We start from the raw sequence: 17,188 nt of genomic DNA, 5'->3' as shown, positions 1-17,188 counted from the left end.
ATGAGCATGGATAACGATAATATAGAGCATGAGGACTCCTTTGCACCGGAGCAATCACACGGCTGCATTCTAACAACCAAACTGCATCCTTTATATGGCGGGCAGAAAGCAATTGCTCTACAGCTTACAAATCTGCCACAACCGAAAGCTACGATATATTGTTGGAGTGCATGAGCTAATGAAAGTATCAATTTGAATACACCCAATTTTCCACAACTACGACGCCAGGGGCATAATATGTTTTTGTGTTTTTGATAAAGAAGATATATGTGTTGTGTGAGAGAGCGAGAGAGAAGAAGCGGAGAGAGAGAGATTTAACAAAAACGGAGGCGAGGACATTAATTCCTCAATAAACAAAAAACTAAAACAAATAAAACAAAAGAAAATAAAACTACGCAGTAACATTACCCAGAAAACCCTCTATTAATCACCCTTGCCCTCCGAGTCATGACACTTTCCATTTCTAATTCCCTCTGCCCCTAAACATTAGATTTATACCCCACATCCATGCACGAATTTTTATCCTCTTAATCTCCATGTGAAGACTCAATTCATCCAACAAATTTTGTTTAGATTTTCCCCAAAATCCTCCCTCTACGGGCCAGTGCAATCCATCTTTACCCCATTATTTTCTTTTTTTACCATCATTTTCACAAGATACTAATTCCCCCAATCACTTTCAATGAGGAGTGGGCAACATACGTTAAAAAAAAATCCCGCAAACATACATTTTGATCAGAAACACAGCTATGCTGTTCCTGCATTTCATCTAACGGAATACCTCCATCACAGCAAAAATCACTGATTCCCCCTTGTTAGATTTAAAGGATTAGGTTTAAACATACGTTAAATCCCCAATATATCAGTTGAATCAGAACAACAACTTATGCTGTTCCTGAATTTTCATCTAAAAAAAAACCGTGCCATGAACAATAATAATTCACATGTATGGCACCACAGACCGCTGTCATTATTTGAAAAAGCCTCCATTTGTTTTTTTCCCTTGCGCTAGTGACCCCTCATTGGTCCCATCCTTCTGGCCAAGTGGTTTCTTCAGTGTGCTTAAAATTGCCTTCTGCATCTCTCCGTCAAAATTTTATCTTTCTATCGGTCCGCATAAGTAACTCACCTTTCCCATCACAACTTTCTCCTCATTTCAGCACCCATTAGCTCATCATTCTGACGAGTCTACACCTGAACTTATTTCAAAAGTTTTCTTTTTACCATTTTGATTTCCCCTGCCAAACCAACATTTTCCCGACTGTCGACCCTCACGAGACCATGATTTTTGGGTATAGCTCCCTTTGTTATCACACTAAAGACTCACTGGAGGTTCATTTCCATACTAGCATCTCTTGTCCCACTAAAAGAATAGAATCTTGACAAAAATTCTCAGATTTGCTTCCAACAATACCTCCTTTACGTGCCTCCTTTTCCCTCCAAAAAACTTCTGGTACTCTTGCTTCTTCTTTCTAAGGAAGATTGAGAACTGTGTTTGATCATCGTGAGTCTTCTTATAAAGTCCCATTGCCAAGATAGGTTGTACCTGATTCTGCCTCTTGGGGTAGACATATCTGATTACTCCCTTGCTGCCTACCACCTGTTAATGGACAAAAACTGGCTTGAAAAATGCAGCTTCTCTTGAACTCCCCTCAATCTGGGTTCCACTTCTGTTAGCTCTGCTTCGCGAGGATGTCCTTCTATTACACTTCTATATAATGTTTCTCTTTTTCTATTCCTCACTGCCAGTCGAACTGTCCTTGTCTATAAACACCAAGGATAGCCCTTTTGGCCTTATTTGAAACTGAACAGCTCCTAGAAATTTTGTATTGCCCAGTTGGGCTTCTATAAAATTCAAACAATGGGACTGTTTAAAAGAATTGCCCTTTGAGATCACCTATACATGATAATGAACCTCCTTTGTTTTCCTAGAATGGTCGATCCTTATTACTGGGCTTTTTCAATTAATTGACCATCTTAGTTAAAAAAGAAGCTCTTCTTCCTTTTTCAGTACCTGGCCCAGATCCAATGAAACCAATGCATCCTGGCCCAAAGTTCTTTGCCTCATATTCTCCACCTCCAATCACACAAAACCTATGCTGTCTCTGCTATCTTTGCAGCTCCCTTCCCAAGCCCTAGAATGCCCTGATTTCTGTGGACATTCTCCCGATCAATCGCCGGATTTCAGGCGACGAAACCACAAGGCCTGTCAATTGCAACTCACCCCCACACGGGAAAACATATCAGCCTTTCCATACTCCACCACACTTTGCTTCCCATGTTTGGATTTACTTCTTTCTCAACCATCACTGTTACGTTTGCCTTCCCCTCTCTTCCTCTTCCGACACACTGTGACTCCACGATCTGTGGATCTGGGACTTGCTTCACCTTTACCTTCGATTCAGGACCAATTTGACCTAGACGTGGAAAGTTCTGGTTTGTTGAATGGGGAACAGGATCTTGTCTGGCACATGCCCAAATGTGGAATGCTCGTGGTATAGTTTATAGATATCTCCGCAAGAATATGGCTTATGACATTTGTTATATTCCTAAGGAAGGATGCATAGTGTTTTCAACGGAATCTAAGGAGATTTTCTTTTGTTAGATAGATTTATTGTATGATCAAATGGAATTATAATTGCAATAATCCTCAACTTCAAGTAAGAAAAAAATGTGCTATGCAAAAATAATTGATTCAACACTTTGGATCGTTACTTTGTGTATTTGGGAATGTAAATGTACCACTTTTGGAATGTTTGTACCATATGTGGTTCGATAGGGTGTTAGCGTTTTCCCAGTAACTAGGTGCAGGACGCAATTTCCTCCCCGGCTATCTACGCCGAAAACCATTCACAAAACTTCGCCATCCATCACATTTAGCATCGCCAAATACTGCTTACCTTTCCATCCAGTCCTAACTCCAGAAAATTTCGCACCTTTGTTCATTGAATTGACAGCCAGTACTGTATGTTTCCAAGACGAACCCTTCGAAACCACTTTCATTCTGATAAAAAATTGATAGAGCATCAGTAAACTAACTTACCACCTCTTTGGAGAATCTTACCCGTCTATTACAAGAAATATTGTTCTCGAGAATGAACAAAGGGATTTCCCCCATCTTGTCAATTCTCAGATTGAAGGTCTTACCCTTTATTTGAATCGAATGGTGTTGAATCGAATGGTTTTTCATCATCTACTTCTGTCAGATCCGTATCTCAGTCACAGAGAGAGAGAGAGAGAGAGATGACAGACGAGAATAGAGAGAGAGAGATGAGAGAGATCTCGAGAGCTAGAAAGAGAGATATGAGAGAGAGAGAGATAGAGAGACGAGCTCGATAGAGAGCTCTCTCGCGCTTGCTATGCGCCCGCTCGAGGCTTGCGATCTCGCTCGCGCGCTCGATCTCCTCTCTCTCTCGCTCTCTCGCTCTCTTTCGCTCTCTCTCTCTCGCGCTCTCTCTCTCTCTCTCTCTCTCCTCTCTCTCTCTCTCTCTCTCTCTCTCTCTCTCTCTCTCTCTCTCTCTCTCTCTTTTTTTTCTCTCTTTGTTCTGAAAATGAACTGACTTCACCAGTTTTTACCTTTTCTAATTATATCTACGAATCTGCATCTTTTCATCAATGAAACTGCACGTAAACTTGTTTCACCTTCATCAAGGAATTACTGGGTGTAAGCAAACGCAGAGGTGGAGGGGTCTAGATGGGTTGAAGAAGATGAAGAGTGATTAAGTGAGGAGGGGGAGAAGGGGAATGATGAGCAAGTATTAAAATGCCCATGCACATCAAGACAAGCTGGATCAAACACGTGCCAACAACATAACAGGAATGGAAGCAGATCGTTAGAGTTGAGCTCACACTAGTTTAGAGAATGAAGAAAAAGTTAGATATGAAACCAATTCAACTTCTTCCCAGAAAGATCTGTGCATTAGGCTCTAACCATAACCGCAACAATACCACAAATAAACCACATATCTAAAGCGTAGCCCTATCCTTTCTCCGACCAAACCCACAGATGAAATATCCAGAAGCTCTACCGATTTTGGATAAACCAAAACACCAAATAACTTGTTCCAAATTCTCCATGCGAAATTGTAGTGCAAAAGAAAGATGAGATATTAAAGCAAAGCACACAACATCTGGAGAAAATGCCTTCAATTGTCTTCTATTCTGCAACAAGTTATTAGTATTGATTCTATTAAGCACAACCAAGTAAAAGCCTTAATTTTTGGGGTACTTTGGCCTTTCTTATGATAGAATAAAGAGAATAAGTGGAATTAGAATGGTCAAGAACTCAAAGAAAGATTTGCGAGAAAATACCCTTGAATGATCCCTCCCTGAAGAAAGATGAAAATTATTTAATAAAATCAACGAGGACAACTCAACAACTCTCTATCATTAAGCCCTTGTTTGGGAGCGCTTTTTAAAAAGTGCTTATAACACTTATCACTTAAAATAAGCACTTTTACAAAAAAAGTGGTGTTTGGCCAGTACTACAACAAACAATGATTGTAAAAAGTGCTTTTCCAGAATTACTTTTTTGAGAACTATTTAAGTGAATTTTGAGAAGCAATTTAAGATACTTTTTAGCCACTTATAAGTGACACTGTTCATAGACGGGGTCAATTTTGTAAATATAAGAAAATTTAGTGACTATTTTACATTATAAAAAATACATTAGAAGATAATCAAATATTATTTTATTATGTATTATAATATATTAATTATTAATGAAAAATAATTCAAGTATGGAATGAAGAAGAAAAACTATCTATTAATTAAAATTAATATTAAAATTAAAAATACTAATTTAATTAATAATATTATTTTAACATAAATTAATATGATAATCATATATTATAAATATAAATTAAAAACAAGATTATTATTAATAAAAAATAATACTATATTATTTTTATTTAATAAAAATATTTGAATGTTAATTCAAAATAACAGTTAACATAATTATTAATTAATTTTTTAATTAAAAATTAATCATGTATTATTTTACTATGCATTATATCCTATTAATTATTAATAAAATATAATTAAATTATGGAATGAATAAAAAAAGAACCATTCATAATTTATAAATTAACATTAAATAAACTAAAAGTTTTAATTTAGTTGTTTGATATTATTTTCAACATAAATTAATGGGATAATCATATGTTTTAAATACACATTAATGACTAGGTTATTGTTAATTAATAAATAATAATATTATATTATTTTAGTTAATAGAAAATATTTAAATTTTAATAAGAAAATTAATATAATTATGATTTAAAATTTTAATTATAAAAATGTTAGTATTTTTATTTAAAATATATTTAAAAATAACTATATAATATTTTACTATGTATTATGACATATTAGTTATTGTAATTCAATTCCGGATTGAACAAGAATAAATTTAAAAATTGAATTTAATTAATAATATTATTTTTATCATTATTTAATATGATAGTAATATGGTACAAATATACATTAATAACAGGATTATTGCTAATTAAAAAAATAATATGATATTATTTTTAATAGAAAATATTTAAATTTTAAGTATAAATAATTAAAATAATTATTAATGAAAATTTTAATTGAAAATATGAATATTTTTAATCTAAAATATGCTTAAAAGTAATCATATAATACCCTGTAATAAAAGTATTTTAATACTACTAATTTTAAACACAACAAAACATCACTTATAACTTTCAACACTTTTTCAGTTCATTACTTATTATTAGCACTTATTAAATTCGGCATTTTTTCTGAAAAACACTTCTAGATAAGTGGTCCAAACAATCCCTAAAAAGTCTCCTAAAGTGAATATCTCCAAGAAGCCAAAGGACTGTCTGAATCACCAACAAAGAATGAAATTATGTTATTCTGCCCTGAGCTCAAACAGAAGAGACTAGGAAACAAATGGATAAGATAACATTTCCTAACCATAGGGTCTTTCAAAAAATGAATCTGAGAACCCCTTTCACCACAAATTTACTATGAGGAATGAATAAAGGATAAATCTGAGAGAGAGAAATCTCCAGAGACTCTTCAAAGAACATTGAAAATTGGCATTGGTATCTCACTCATCCTCACTTAACCCAAACTTGCATCTAATGACTTTATGCCAAAGTGAAGAATCCTCTAGGGGAAAATGCCTCAAACCAGTTAGCTAAGAGAGCAATGTTAAGATACCAACTTTCCAAGACCCAACCCCCCCTCAATCTTGCAAGTGGATCCCCATAGGAATCTTAAAATTTGACTAGTAGTACAACAGGATACTAGACAAGCAAGCCTGAATAAGAGTGCTTCTACCCCAGCTCCAAGAGAGAAAATGGCCCCTTTCCAATCATCTAAACGCTTTGCCGCCTTTTCCACTATTGGGTTCCAAAAATCCATAGATTTGGGGTTACCCCCAAGGGACCCTTAAATAAGTCGAAGGCCAATCCAATAAACCACGCCCCACATCAGAAGGCTGCTCCCTACTACACTCATTAGGCACATTAATCGCTGCTAAACCACTCTTCCCCATGTTAATCTTAAGCCCATACATCCTCTCAAAGACATGGAGAATGTCCGTAATACCCCTGAAAGAAGGGTTGTCATCATTTAAAAAGAAAATGATGTCCACAAGCAAACTGAAGGTGAGAAACCCCACTGCTTCTCTCCCCACTGCCAACCATTTTACCAACCCCCAATCCACTGTCCTGTCCACCATCTTGCTCAACACATCAGCTACTAAAACAAATAAAAGGGGGGAAAGTGGTCACCTTGTCTAATTCCCCTCAAGGTACTGAACCAAGACTTAGGCTCATCATTCACTGTTACTAAAAAGCACACCTTAGGCATACAGCCCTTCATCCACCGGCGCAATCTCTCACCAAAACCCTTTCTTAAAAATATTTTATCCAAGATGCTTCAACTAACTTTGTCATAGGCTTTTGGTATTCAATTTTCATTTTAGGTTTTCATTTCCATAATTCTTGAAAGTGGTACCAAATGCCTTTGGATTATATGATTTTGAGTTGTTTTGCGACCGGTTTCAGCAATTCTTTGATATCTAGAATTTTTTTTTTGTGAATTAATCATTCATTTTATATTTAATTTGTAATAAAAATAAAAATTAAATGACCATGTAAATTCAAAATATAATAACCATAAAATTAATTTTTTAAAATAATTAGACATTCAAAAAACAATTTTGCTATTTTTCTATTGTCAATTGTCATTTACAATAGACCATTGTGGTCCACCCCTTCCCCGTACCCTGCATACACGGGAGACTTGTGTACCAACCTGCCCTTTAATTTTCATTAACAATAGGATCGTTCTTGGAGTACTAAAACATGAGTTTTGACACATAATAATTGAGTAAAATAATTTTAGTTAATTTTTTTAATTATAATTTTTTGAAACTTTTACTCTTTATTGTTCCGAAGGGGAGCTTAGGCGCAACGGTAAGGTTGTCGCTGTTTGACCTGGAGGTCACGGGTTCGAGGCGTGGAAACAGCCTCTTGCAAAAATGCAAGGTAAGGTTGCATGCTATAGACCCATTGTGGTCCACCCCTTCCCCGGACCCCGCATACGCGGGAGCTTTGTGCATCGGGCTGCCCTTTTATTTCTAATTTTTTGTTCCCATAATTTTTGACAATGATATCAAACAGCCCCTAAGCAGCACACAAACGTGATTATAGGACTATTATTTACTGCAGGAAGTAGCGCTGAGCCATGCTACACACTAAATGTAGGTCCAGGAGCAAATAAAAACTCAAACAGCATTACAGAAATAAATAATGCACTGGTGTCTTCAAAGACCATGCCTGGCAGCAACTGGATATGCTGCAGTCTGATCCAGGACCTTGAATTAAGCAGATACAGCAGTGCAGGCAAGAGAGAATACCCTTGAAGGCTTCAAGAAGCAGTCATGGTCCTTACTGCCTGTTTTGTTAGGGTCTTACAGTTCTGCGACCCTAGCACATGGTTTTGGCATATGATTATTGAGTTGGATCCTTGGAGGTATGGCAAATGAACCAAGATGCACTGTGCTTCTGTAATGGGGATGGTTTCGGTATGTCTCGGTGACGTGGTTGGTCTGGATTGTTCTGATTGTCTTGTTCTAAAATCTAAGATGTATGATCATTAGATTTCTGATGGTTACTTGTATGTGACCGAGAATACGAATGTTTCTTGGGGGTACGCTAAGTGAGTGTCCTACCTCTCTTGGTAGCTTGATGGATGCTAAGTGGGCAACCCTGAGGAGTGCTCAGGGGCAGGCTCTTGACATGCCTTGAGGGCTGTCTTGGGTTTCCACGTGGGGTTGGGAGCCCTATAGGCGATTCATTTGGGAATGGGATTGCGCGAATACTCTCAGTCCGGATGTTTGGATGTATGCCCTTCTTAGCTGTTGGCTATATAGTTGGACGGTATCATCTGATTCTCTGAGACTCCGGTCGTTTTGAGGGAATGAGAGTTACCCTCAGTACTGGTGGAATGTAGCTTATTTCCCTTACCGTTTGAGTCGAAATCCCTTAGTAATGACCGTAGGTTGTTCAAGGGCTGTCGTGCCGTGAGACTTGACCACTAGGTTGGATTCTTGAGGGCTTCTTTAGAGAAGGATGTGTATGGATGGGCCGTACTTGGCGTAGTGTTGCCACTGCACGGGCATAAGTCCTTGATACTTTGGGAGGATTTTGGCAAGGGTGACTTTTTTGGCCATTGAGAACTCCATATCTGTGATACACTGCTTAATTGAAAGTACTTATGCTACATTTTGGAAAGTATTTTTTATCTTTGTTGGCAATTTGAGTAGTCCTTCGGTTTCTTGGAATCACCACTCAAAAGACCTCTTAACAATAGGGAGATGGTGGAGTTGTCATCCTTGTTGTCCTTATTGAATAATGGTAACCTTTCCTTAGGGAGGGTTGATCGTTCATGGTCTTTGGATCGGTTGGGTCATATTCTTGCAAATCATTCTTTGAATTATTGACCAGAACCAAGTTTTCATTTCCTCCCTATCCTTCTATTTGGAAGGCCGAAGCTCACTCAAAAATTAAGGATTTTACATTTTTTGGTTGTGCTTGATAAAGTTAATACTAATAATTTGCTGCAGACTAGGAGACCTTTGAAGGCTCTCTCTCCAGATGTTTGTGTGCTAGGTTATAGGAACTCGGAGACAGCACCTCATCTTCTCTTGCACTGCAAATTTGCTTGGAGAATTTGGAACAAGCTGTTTGATATCATGAATTAGAGTTGGGTACGTCCTTTTTAGGTGGAAGATTTTGTAGCCACTTTCTTCACAGGTTTTGGAAGAAGGATAGGTCAACATTGTTGTAGTATGGCATATTTGCAGACTTAAGGGGTTTATGGTTGGAGCATAATGCTTGGACCTTTTGTGGGAAAAAATCAAATTGGCCTCTTTTTGGTGTGTCAGGTTTGGATTTTTCAGGGGTGCTAGTTTCCGGATTTACAAAGAGATTGGAGGAACTTGCTGGCTTGATGATTTTTTCTCTTGGTTGCTTTAGTTCTTTATTTCTGGTTTGTCCCAGATTTTGATTTGGAGATGTCTTATTTTCCCTCCTGTAAATTCTTTCCCTATTAATGAAAAAATTTCATTTGTGATAAAAAAAGTGCTTCTATACATAAAACATTAACTATAGGCCTGACAAGCGAGCCACATTGCTAGCAGCCACAGAAGCAAAATGACATAGCAGATTGAACACAACAAATAATTGATATCCTATGCTGGCCAGGAACTATCAATTGAGTAGCAACTAATTCAAACGTTCAAGAGCTTGACCTAACTCTTCACATAAAAGCATTGCAGGCTGGCACACACACACACACAGCACCAACTTGATGAAGTTAGATGAGTCCCTACACAACTCTCAAACAAGATTAAGGTGCTGATCCAAGAGTCAATGACGGGATAAAGAAAATAGGAGGTTCAAAAAATAATCCAGATCAATCAGGATGGTCAGTAACTGTGAACAGTGGCAATAAACAATGTTTGAAAACAGGCATTTCTGTGTGAATGATGGTTGTCAATCAGAATGAATGGTACAGAATATTACAGATGCTATGGTACTATCTCACAATCTGAAGGACATAGATTGATTAGTTAACTGGAAGCTTGGGGTTTGTGCGACGAGAAGAGAGAAGAGAAGAAGGGTGGGAGAACAACAGGTCAGTGTAGAGAATCTCTCGCAGCCACGCCAACCCAACTATATTTTTAAAAGATGATAATCAAAATACCCTTAATGCATAACTTGTGGACTCAGTCCTGTGCCACTCCCTGACAGAGCTTTTGTTGATGAAAATGTCATGTGGCTACCTAAACTCAAAACCTCAAATATGGAGGACACAGCAGTAGCTGCCAACCACAATGCTAATAGGAGCTTAGTTCTTACAGTCTCTTTTGTGGACTTATGTAGAAAGGGTTCTTTGAATTGATTAGCCTACTAGTAAGTGATTTTTGTTGGAGGAAAATATATTTGTTTATTGATGTTCCTGTACTTTTTTATTCTATAACTTGGTCATTGTTTAACCCATGAATTTTATCACTCTCTTGTGTTTTGGCCTCATGCCTAAGCAATGAGTCAATCAGTCAACTGATGAAGCAATCATATTGGCTTGAAGTTCTTCATAAAATGAAAGTCTTACTTGAAGTTTTATTCGATTCCACAAGGTTTTATCCATTTTGTTTGCAGTGAAGGGAATGGTTTAATGCTATGCTTTTGGTCAAATGATTTTGTATGTACATCGAGGTTTTTTATTTGAGAATTTGCCTGATTTTCTTCCCCATCACAATGTTATTCTTTTATCCTTTCTATTGAACTCAGTGATAAAATAGCTTGTGTGTCAATGCTGGTCTCCAATTGTTCACAAAATGCAGGTCTTCTCCAAAACGATTGGAAGGGCCTGATGGAAGAATGTTACAGCTGCACTTCAGGTCCAGACTGTCGCTTCCTCTCTTTACTGGTGGAAAAGTAGAGGGGGAGCAAGGTGCTGCAATCCATATTGTCTTGCTTGATGCAGCCATAGGTCATGTTGTAACTTCAGGTCTGGAGTCATCAGTAAAATTAGATGTTGTTGTGCTTGAAGGAGATTTCAATAATGAAGATGATGAGGACTGGACTGAAGAAGAATTTGAGAGTCATGTGGTTAAAGAACGTGAAGGAAAAAGGCCGCTGTTAACTGGGGATCTACAAGTGACTTTGAAGGAAGGTGTAGGAACACTGGGGGAGCTGACATTCACTGACAACTCCAGTTGGATAAGGAGCAGGAAATTCAGGCTGGGGCTGAAGGTCGCCTCTGGCTATTGTGAGGGGATTCGTATACGTGAAGCAAAAACAGAGGCCTTTACTGTTAAGGATCACAGAGGGGAATGTGAGTTTATTCACAATCAATGTTTAAATTTTTCTTGATATTTTATATTTTTGTGGCCTGTGCGTGTGATCTGTTGGAAATGATGGCGAGTTTGAATTTGTTATGCGTACAGTATACAAGAAGCACTATCCACCTGCATTACACGATGAAGTTTGGAGATTGGAGAAGATTGGCAAAGATGGGTCGTTTCACAAGAGGCTGAACAAAGCTGGAATTCGTACAGTTGAAGACTTCCTACGACTTGTGGTTAGAGACTCACAGAGACTGCGGAATGTAAGAATATTGGACTGGATTGTCAAATTAGAAGTGAAATCTATATTTTGCAATTTGACTTTTCACTCTGTATCCTATTGTTGTAGATTCTTGGAAGCGGCATGTCGAATAAAATGTGGGATGCCCTTGTGGAGCATGCAAAGACTTGTGTATTAAGTGGGAAACTTTATGTTTATTATCCTGATGATGAGAGGAATGTTGGTGTTGTTTTTAACAATATCTATGAGTTCAGTGGCTTAATAGCAGGCGGACAATATTGCTCAGCCGATTCTCTTTCTGACACTCAGAAGGTAGGTTATCATGCAGTATCATTCACTGTTAATGACTTTATATCCTATTTGTATATGAGTGTCAGTATTTTTTTTGAAATCAATTTTCAGTGATTGTTAGCAAAGCCTAAATCAGTCATGCCTCTTCTGTATCTCACATCCACTTTACTGTTAATTATAAATTAGAATGCTGGAGTAATCTATATATTAAGACTGAAGCTAGTGATATGCTGCGGTTACACTAGTTCCATGCAGTAAATATCACTTTTGGCCCTGAACTAGTATAGTATGCTAATTGAAATTAATGGGTTGCGATGAAAAAAAAGGCACTGTAGTATCTAGCTTTGAACTCCTGGTTAGTATAGCTTTATAAATTATTGTTAATTTTACTGTAGAATATCTATATAAACACGTGAAACTACTCTGTCTTTAATTACATGTTAAACCATTGCACATAAAACTGTCTTTTTATTGTTTGGGCTGAAATCCATAGAATGTCATGCTTGGAACAGGAATTACATAGATTTTCTATTTGTTTTTCTTTTCACGTGGATAGACAAGCAGCTAAGTTATTTTAGGAATGTGCTACTGTTTTATTTAACCCTCCAAAGGAGATGCTTGAGAAAACCGTCTGTTTAATACTTGCAGGTTTATGTTGATAGCTTAGTGAAGAAGGCATATGATAATTGGTTGCAAGTTATAGAGTATGATGGCAAGTCTCTTTTAAGCTTTAAGCAGAATAAGAGATCCGGAACGTCTCATGCTGAAGTTTCATTGGGCCCACAAGATTATTCCAACACCTTTGACCATCAGCTTTCTTTGCCCAGCATGCCAGTTTCGCTCCCTTCAGTGCAGCCTTCTATGGAAACTGGCATAACAGCCGGAGGTATGTATTTTCGTTTATGATACCGTCATATTTGGTCCTAAAAAAGTAACTTTTATATTTTATATCACTGGCAGAGTAAAAATGTTAGTTTTTGTTAAAAATGATGATTGAGTTAGGCCATTGAAACCATATTTACACCTATTGCAATGGCTAGTTTTACTTGCGAAAAGGTACATGGATCTTTGTTCAATATATAGTTCATGGCCTGGTTATGAATACCATTAATTCATAAATGTCTTTTTCATGATTGAGATTATCTTGAATATTTTGTCTTTTTTACATATTTGAAAGTTTATAAATCTTGGTTTAATATATATGTTGAGGCATACAACTTGATTAAGTGAGACCACTAGTGTGGTACTTCTGCATCTCAGAGTCCTCAATTTTTGTTTTTTGATGTGGATACTCTTGAAGCAAAGATTTCAGAAAATCAATTTGATTTTATGTCTGGAAGATCTACCATAGAAGCTATTAATCTTTTAAAAAGATTAATGGAAAAGTTTAGGAAAAAGAAGAGGGACTTGCATATGATATTTATTGACATTGAGAAAGCATATGATAGGATACCTAGGGAAGTTCTATGTTAGGTTTTAGGAAAAAAAGGTGTATGTTGTAGGTATACCGATGTCATTAAGGATATGTACGATGGAATAATGACTAGAGTAAGGACTATAGATGGAGAAATTAGAGAATTTTCAATTACCATAGGTGTACATCAAGGATCTGTTTTGAGTCCTTATCTTTTTGCTTTAATGATTGACCAATTGACTAAGAGTATTCAAAAGGAGGTTCCATGGTGTATGTTGTTTGTAGATGATATTGTATTAATTGACAAAATTAGGGACGAAGTAGAGATTGAGTTAGAATTATGGAGAGAAACTTTGAAATTTAGAGGCTTTAGGATTAGTAGAAATAAAATAGAATATATGAAATGTAATTTTAGTAATGATGGGAGGAATATTGGAGACAAAGTTAAACTTGATGATGAAGAAATAAATAGTACTTGTAGATTTTGATACCTCGGATCTATTATGCAAGCTGAAGGAGAAATTGAAGATGATGTAATGCATAGAGTTAAAGCAGGTTGGGTCAAGTGTGCTATGTGATCGTAGAATACCCTTAAAATTGAAAGGAAAGTTTTATAGGACAGCTATAAGACCAACTATGCTATATGGATCGGAATGTTGGGCGACGAAGAAATATAATATCCAAAAAGTAAAAGTTATTGAGATGAGAATGCTTAGATGGATGAGTGGTATAACATTGAGAGATAAATTAAGGAATGAACATATTTGTGGTAAGTTAGGTGTAACTCCTATAGAAGATAAGATAAGGGAGGGACAACTCAGATGGTATGGACACTTGTAACGTAGGCCTTATAGTGCACCTGTGAGGAAGAGTGACTTAGTTACTGTGGGGGGCAGTAGAAGGGGTAGGGGTAGACCTAAAATAACTTGGGAGGAGATAGTGAGTAATGATTTAATATTCTTGAATCTATCAAAAGAAATGGTCCATGATGACATAAATTGGTAGAAAAGGATTCATATAGTCGACCCCACTTAGTGGGACTAAGGCTTGGTTTTTGTTTTTGTTGTTGTATACTCTTGTGATGTAAAGTCATGAGAAGTCTAAGCTTCTATATATAAAGACCATGCCAAAAACTTTCTAGATAAGATGCTAGATCATATTTTCTAAGAACTGTGTGTGTTGCCGTTTGGGGGGGGGGGGGGGTTGCATTTGTGTCTCTACTCTTGCTTGGAATCAAATTTTGTCATTTACTAGTTTATTATGGTATTCCAAGGCACTTTGTCAGAATTTAGGACCTCTGATGCAGGTAAGTACATAAGCCCGAAACTTTGTTTTACGGTTCTATCTGATTATTTTTTTAAAGATCTTATATTGATTGATAATGTTGAGAAATATGTGTTCTTTGGTGGGAAAAATATTGTAATTATTTTACATTTTTGTTCCTGATTATATTCATGAACAAAGGATCATTGGGCTTGAAATAAGATCTTTATAATGTCCATTCGGAACATTGAAAATGTTTCATGTGTTAATAGATATATTATTCAAAAGAAGAAAAAATACTAGCATAACCAACCATGACATGATTCAAGTGTTATGTCTCCGTACAAGCATATGGAGAATATTACTTGTTTCCATGAAAAATTTTCTGTTTCAAATGTTTTGGTGATCCTTCTGTCGGTGTTTCTTTTGAGGTATGCTATGAAAAGCTTATAATGTAATCCACAATGCTATGCCTTTTTTTAGGGTTCTTGTTCTTTTCTAGGGTTATGCGCATGTGATCCAATTCCACTTTGGCTTCTTACTGCTTCTGAATGTGTTCTCTCTTTAGGGCATGATGAAAGTATGGCTACCAGATATTCTATGCAATCACAAAATGCGAATCACAATGCTCCCATTCAGTTTGATGGTACCTCATTCCCTCTGCAAAACCAGTTGATCAACACGGAGCACCAAGCCCAGCTTTCAGGAAGTGAAAATGCTTTGGCCCTTGGTCCATCACAGTTATCTGCACCGGGATTCCAGGCTGTTGGACCGTCTAATTTTGCTTCTTACAGGGGAGTTGAGGACTTGTTCCCAGAGGAAGAGATACGATTGAGAAGTCATGAGATGCTTGAAAATGAAGATATGCAGAATCTGCTTCGCTTCTTTAATGTGGGCCATGGTCATACCTCCATTAATGTTACTGAAGATGGATTACCCTATTCATCATCAGCTTACATGCCCGCCCCAACTCCTAACTACAGCTTTGACGAGGATCGAACTCGTTCATCTGGAAAAGCTGTAGTTGGTTGGCTGAAGCTTAAAGCAGCCTTGAGGTGGGGCATTTTTATCAGGAAGCAGGCTGCTGAGAGACGGGCACAACTTGTTGAACTGGATGATTCGTAAATTGAGAAAAGAAACTGGTCCAGTATTTGTATTTGGAAGGCTTCTGTCTGATGCTTTCTTGCATGCACAACTCCTATCCTGCTGAAGATTTCAACATGACCAGAACAGATTTCAACATTCGATCTTTGAACTGCTGTTAGATCCCTAACCAAACATCAGTTTGTACAGCACGTATCTGCAGGGTAAGTTACTATCTTTTGCCAATGGCTTTACCAGAATTATGTTATCCACAAGCATGATACTCTCATTGGCTTGTTCACCGGCAAATTTTGATTGGTGAATGGGCTTGAGCTGTTGTGATTGTGGAAGTCACCCAATGTTGGAAGCATCAGTGTTTAGGAAATAGAATTATTGTGAAAACTTAGTAGGGCTCTCTTTCCCTTTTCCCCCCTTTCTGTGATTTAGTAGTGGTCATTGTGAAATTAATCGTACTCGATATCTCGCACAGGGCCTAATATGTCATATCGTATTGTGCCGCTGTTGTAATGTGTTTGGGTATTTATTGTTTGTTGTCCATATTGAAACCAGAAACCCATGTCTTCTGCTACGTTTTGGGGTGTATCATGAATAATTTTTGATAAATTGTAGTGTTGATGTTCATACTCTCTAGCGAGTACTCCTTTCTAATTTTACAGCTCTACAAACAAATTTTAATTCAATGCAAAGAAAATGGCCATGTGTGTAAAAATATTGAACTAACATGTTTTTCACTCTTAAAAATAAATTCTCCAGGCAAAGTGTCATTTTATTTTATAGACAGCCTACAATAAACTGAATAAAAAATTATAACTTGTATTTTGTCGAAGTTAGTTGTTAAAAACTCGTAAAAAATATTTTACACAATGAACGCAAAAAAATTGGCCAGGTTAGATATTTCATGCGTCTGTGAGAGGGTGTGTAAATAACATTTAATTATAAAAATGTGTTTCACATTTAAGTTATAGAAACAATATTCTATAACTAAATGCATTCTTAAAACCTAATCTTATGAAAACTTAAAAAGCTAGGAAGAATTTCTACATTTTTGGGAGAGAATTTCTTGCAATATTTTAGTTGAAATATACTGGTTTGTAACCCTTTTCATGCCAACGTGTGCATCAAATTTGTTAGGGATAGAGTGTATTAGTTGGTTCAAAATTAATTTTATTTATTTTAAAACACAGAGAAGGCTCTAATTATATGTTTTAAATTGGTAATATTCTAATATGATAGAATGTTACTTGGGCATCGACAATCAAAATGAAAGCATCAAATCTACAACAAAAATGCCACACTTTTAAATTTCACTCTTTTATTTACTTACTGTATTGTGAGTATTGTCTTGTGTATATGGTATAATTATTTAAAATAGCGGATAAGAAAAAAAAAATGTGACGTTAGGTAGGTAAATGTAGTATTACTCAATCTACAATCATAAAAAAATTAATAACCTTATGTGCATAGGAACATATTAATAATGTTA

General features: G+C 36.5%; 1 protein-coding gene across 1 annotated transcript in view; it reads left to right on the top strand.

The window, feature by feature from the left end:
- Positions 1 to 16,331, top strand: part of LOC131154591 (calmodulin-binding protein 60 B-like) — a 48,191-nt gene extending 31,860 nt beyond the window's left edge. Inside the window, exons 5-9 of the mRNA XM_058107497.1 lie at positions 10,889 to 11,382; positions 11,495 to 11,655; positions 11,742 to 11,945; positions 12,573 to 12,810; positions 15,170 to 16,331. Coding sequence (XP_057963480.1) covers positions 10,889 to 11,382; positions 11,495 to 11,655; positions 11,742 to 11,945; positions 12,573 to 12,810; positions 15,170 to 15,726 — 1,654 coding nt within the window. The 3' untranslated portion in view covers positions 15,727 to 16,331. The remainder of the gene's footprint in view (positions 1 to 10,888; positions 11,383 to 11,494; positions 11,656 to 11,741; positions 11,946 to 12,572; positions 12,811 to 15,169) is intronic.
- Positions 16,332 to 17,188: the final 857 nt, after the last annotated feature.

This window comes from Malania oleifera, chromosome 4, assembly GCF_029873635.1.
Source record: "Malania oleifera isolate guangnan ecotype guangnan chromosome 4, ASM2987363v1, whole genome shotgun sequence".
NCBI lineage: Eukaryota > Viridiplantae > Streptophyta > Magnoliopsida > Santalales > Ximeniaceae > Malania > Malania oleifera.
Note: the sequence above shows the minus strand (reverse complement) of the source record. Positions and strands in the feature narration are given on the sequence as shown.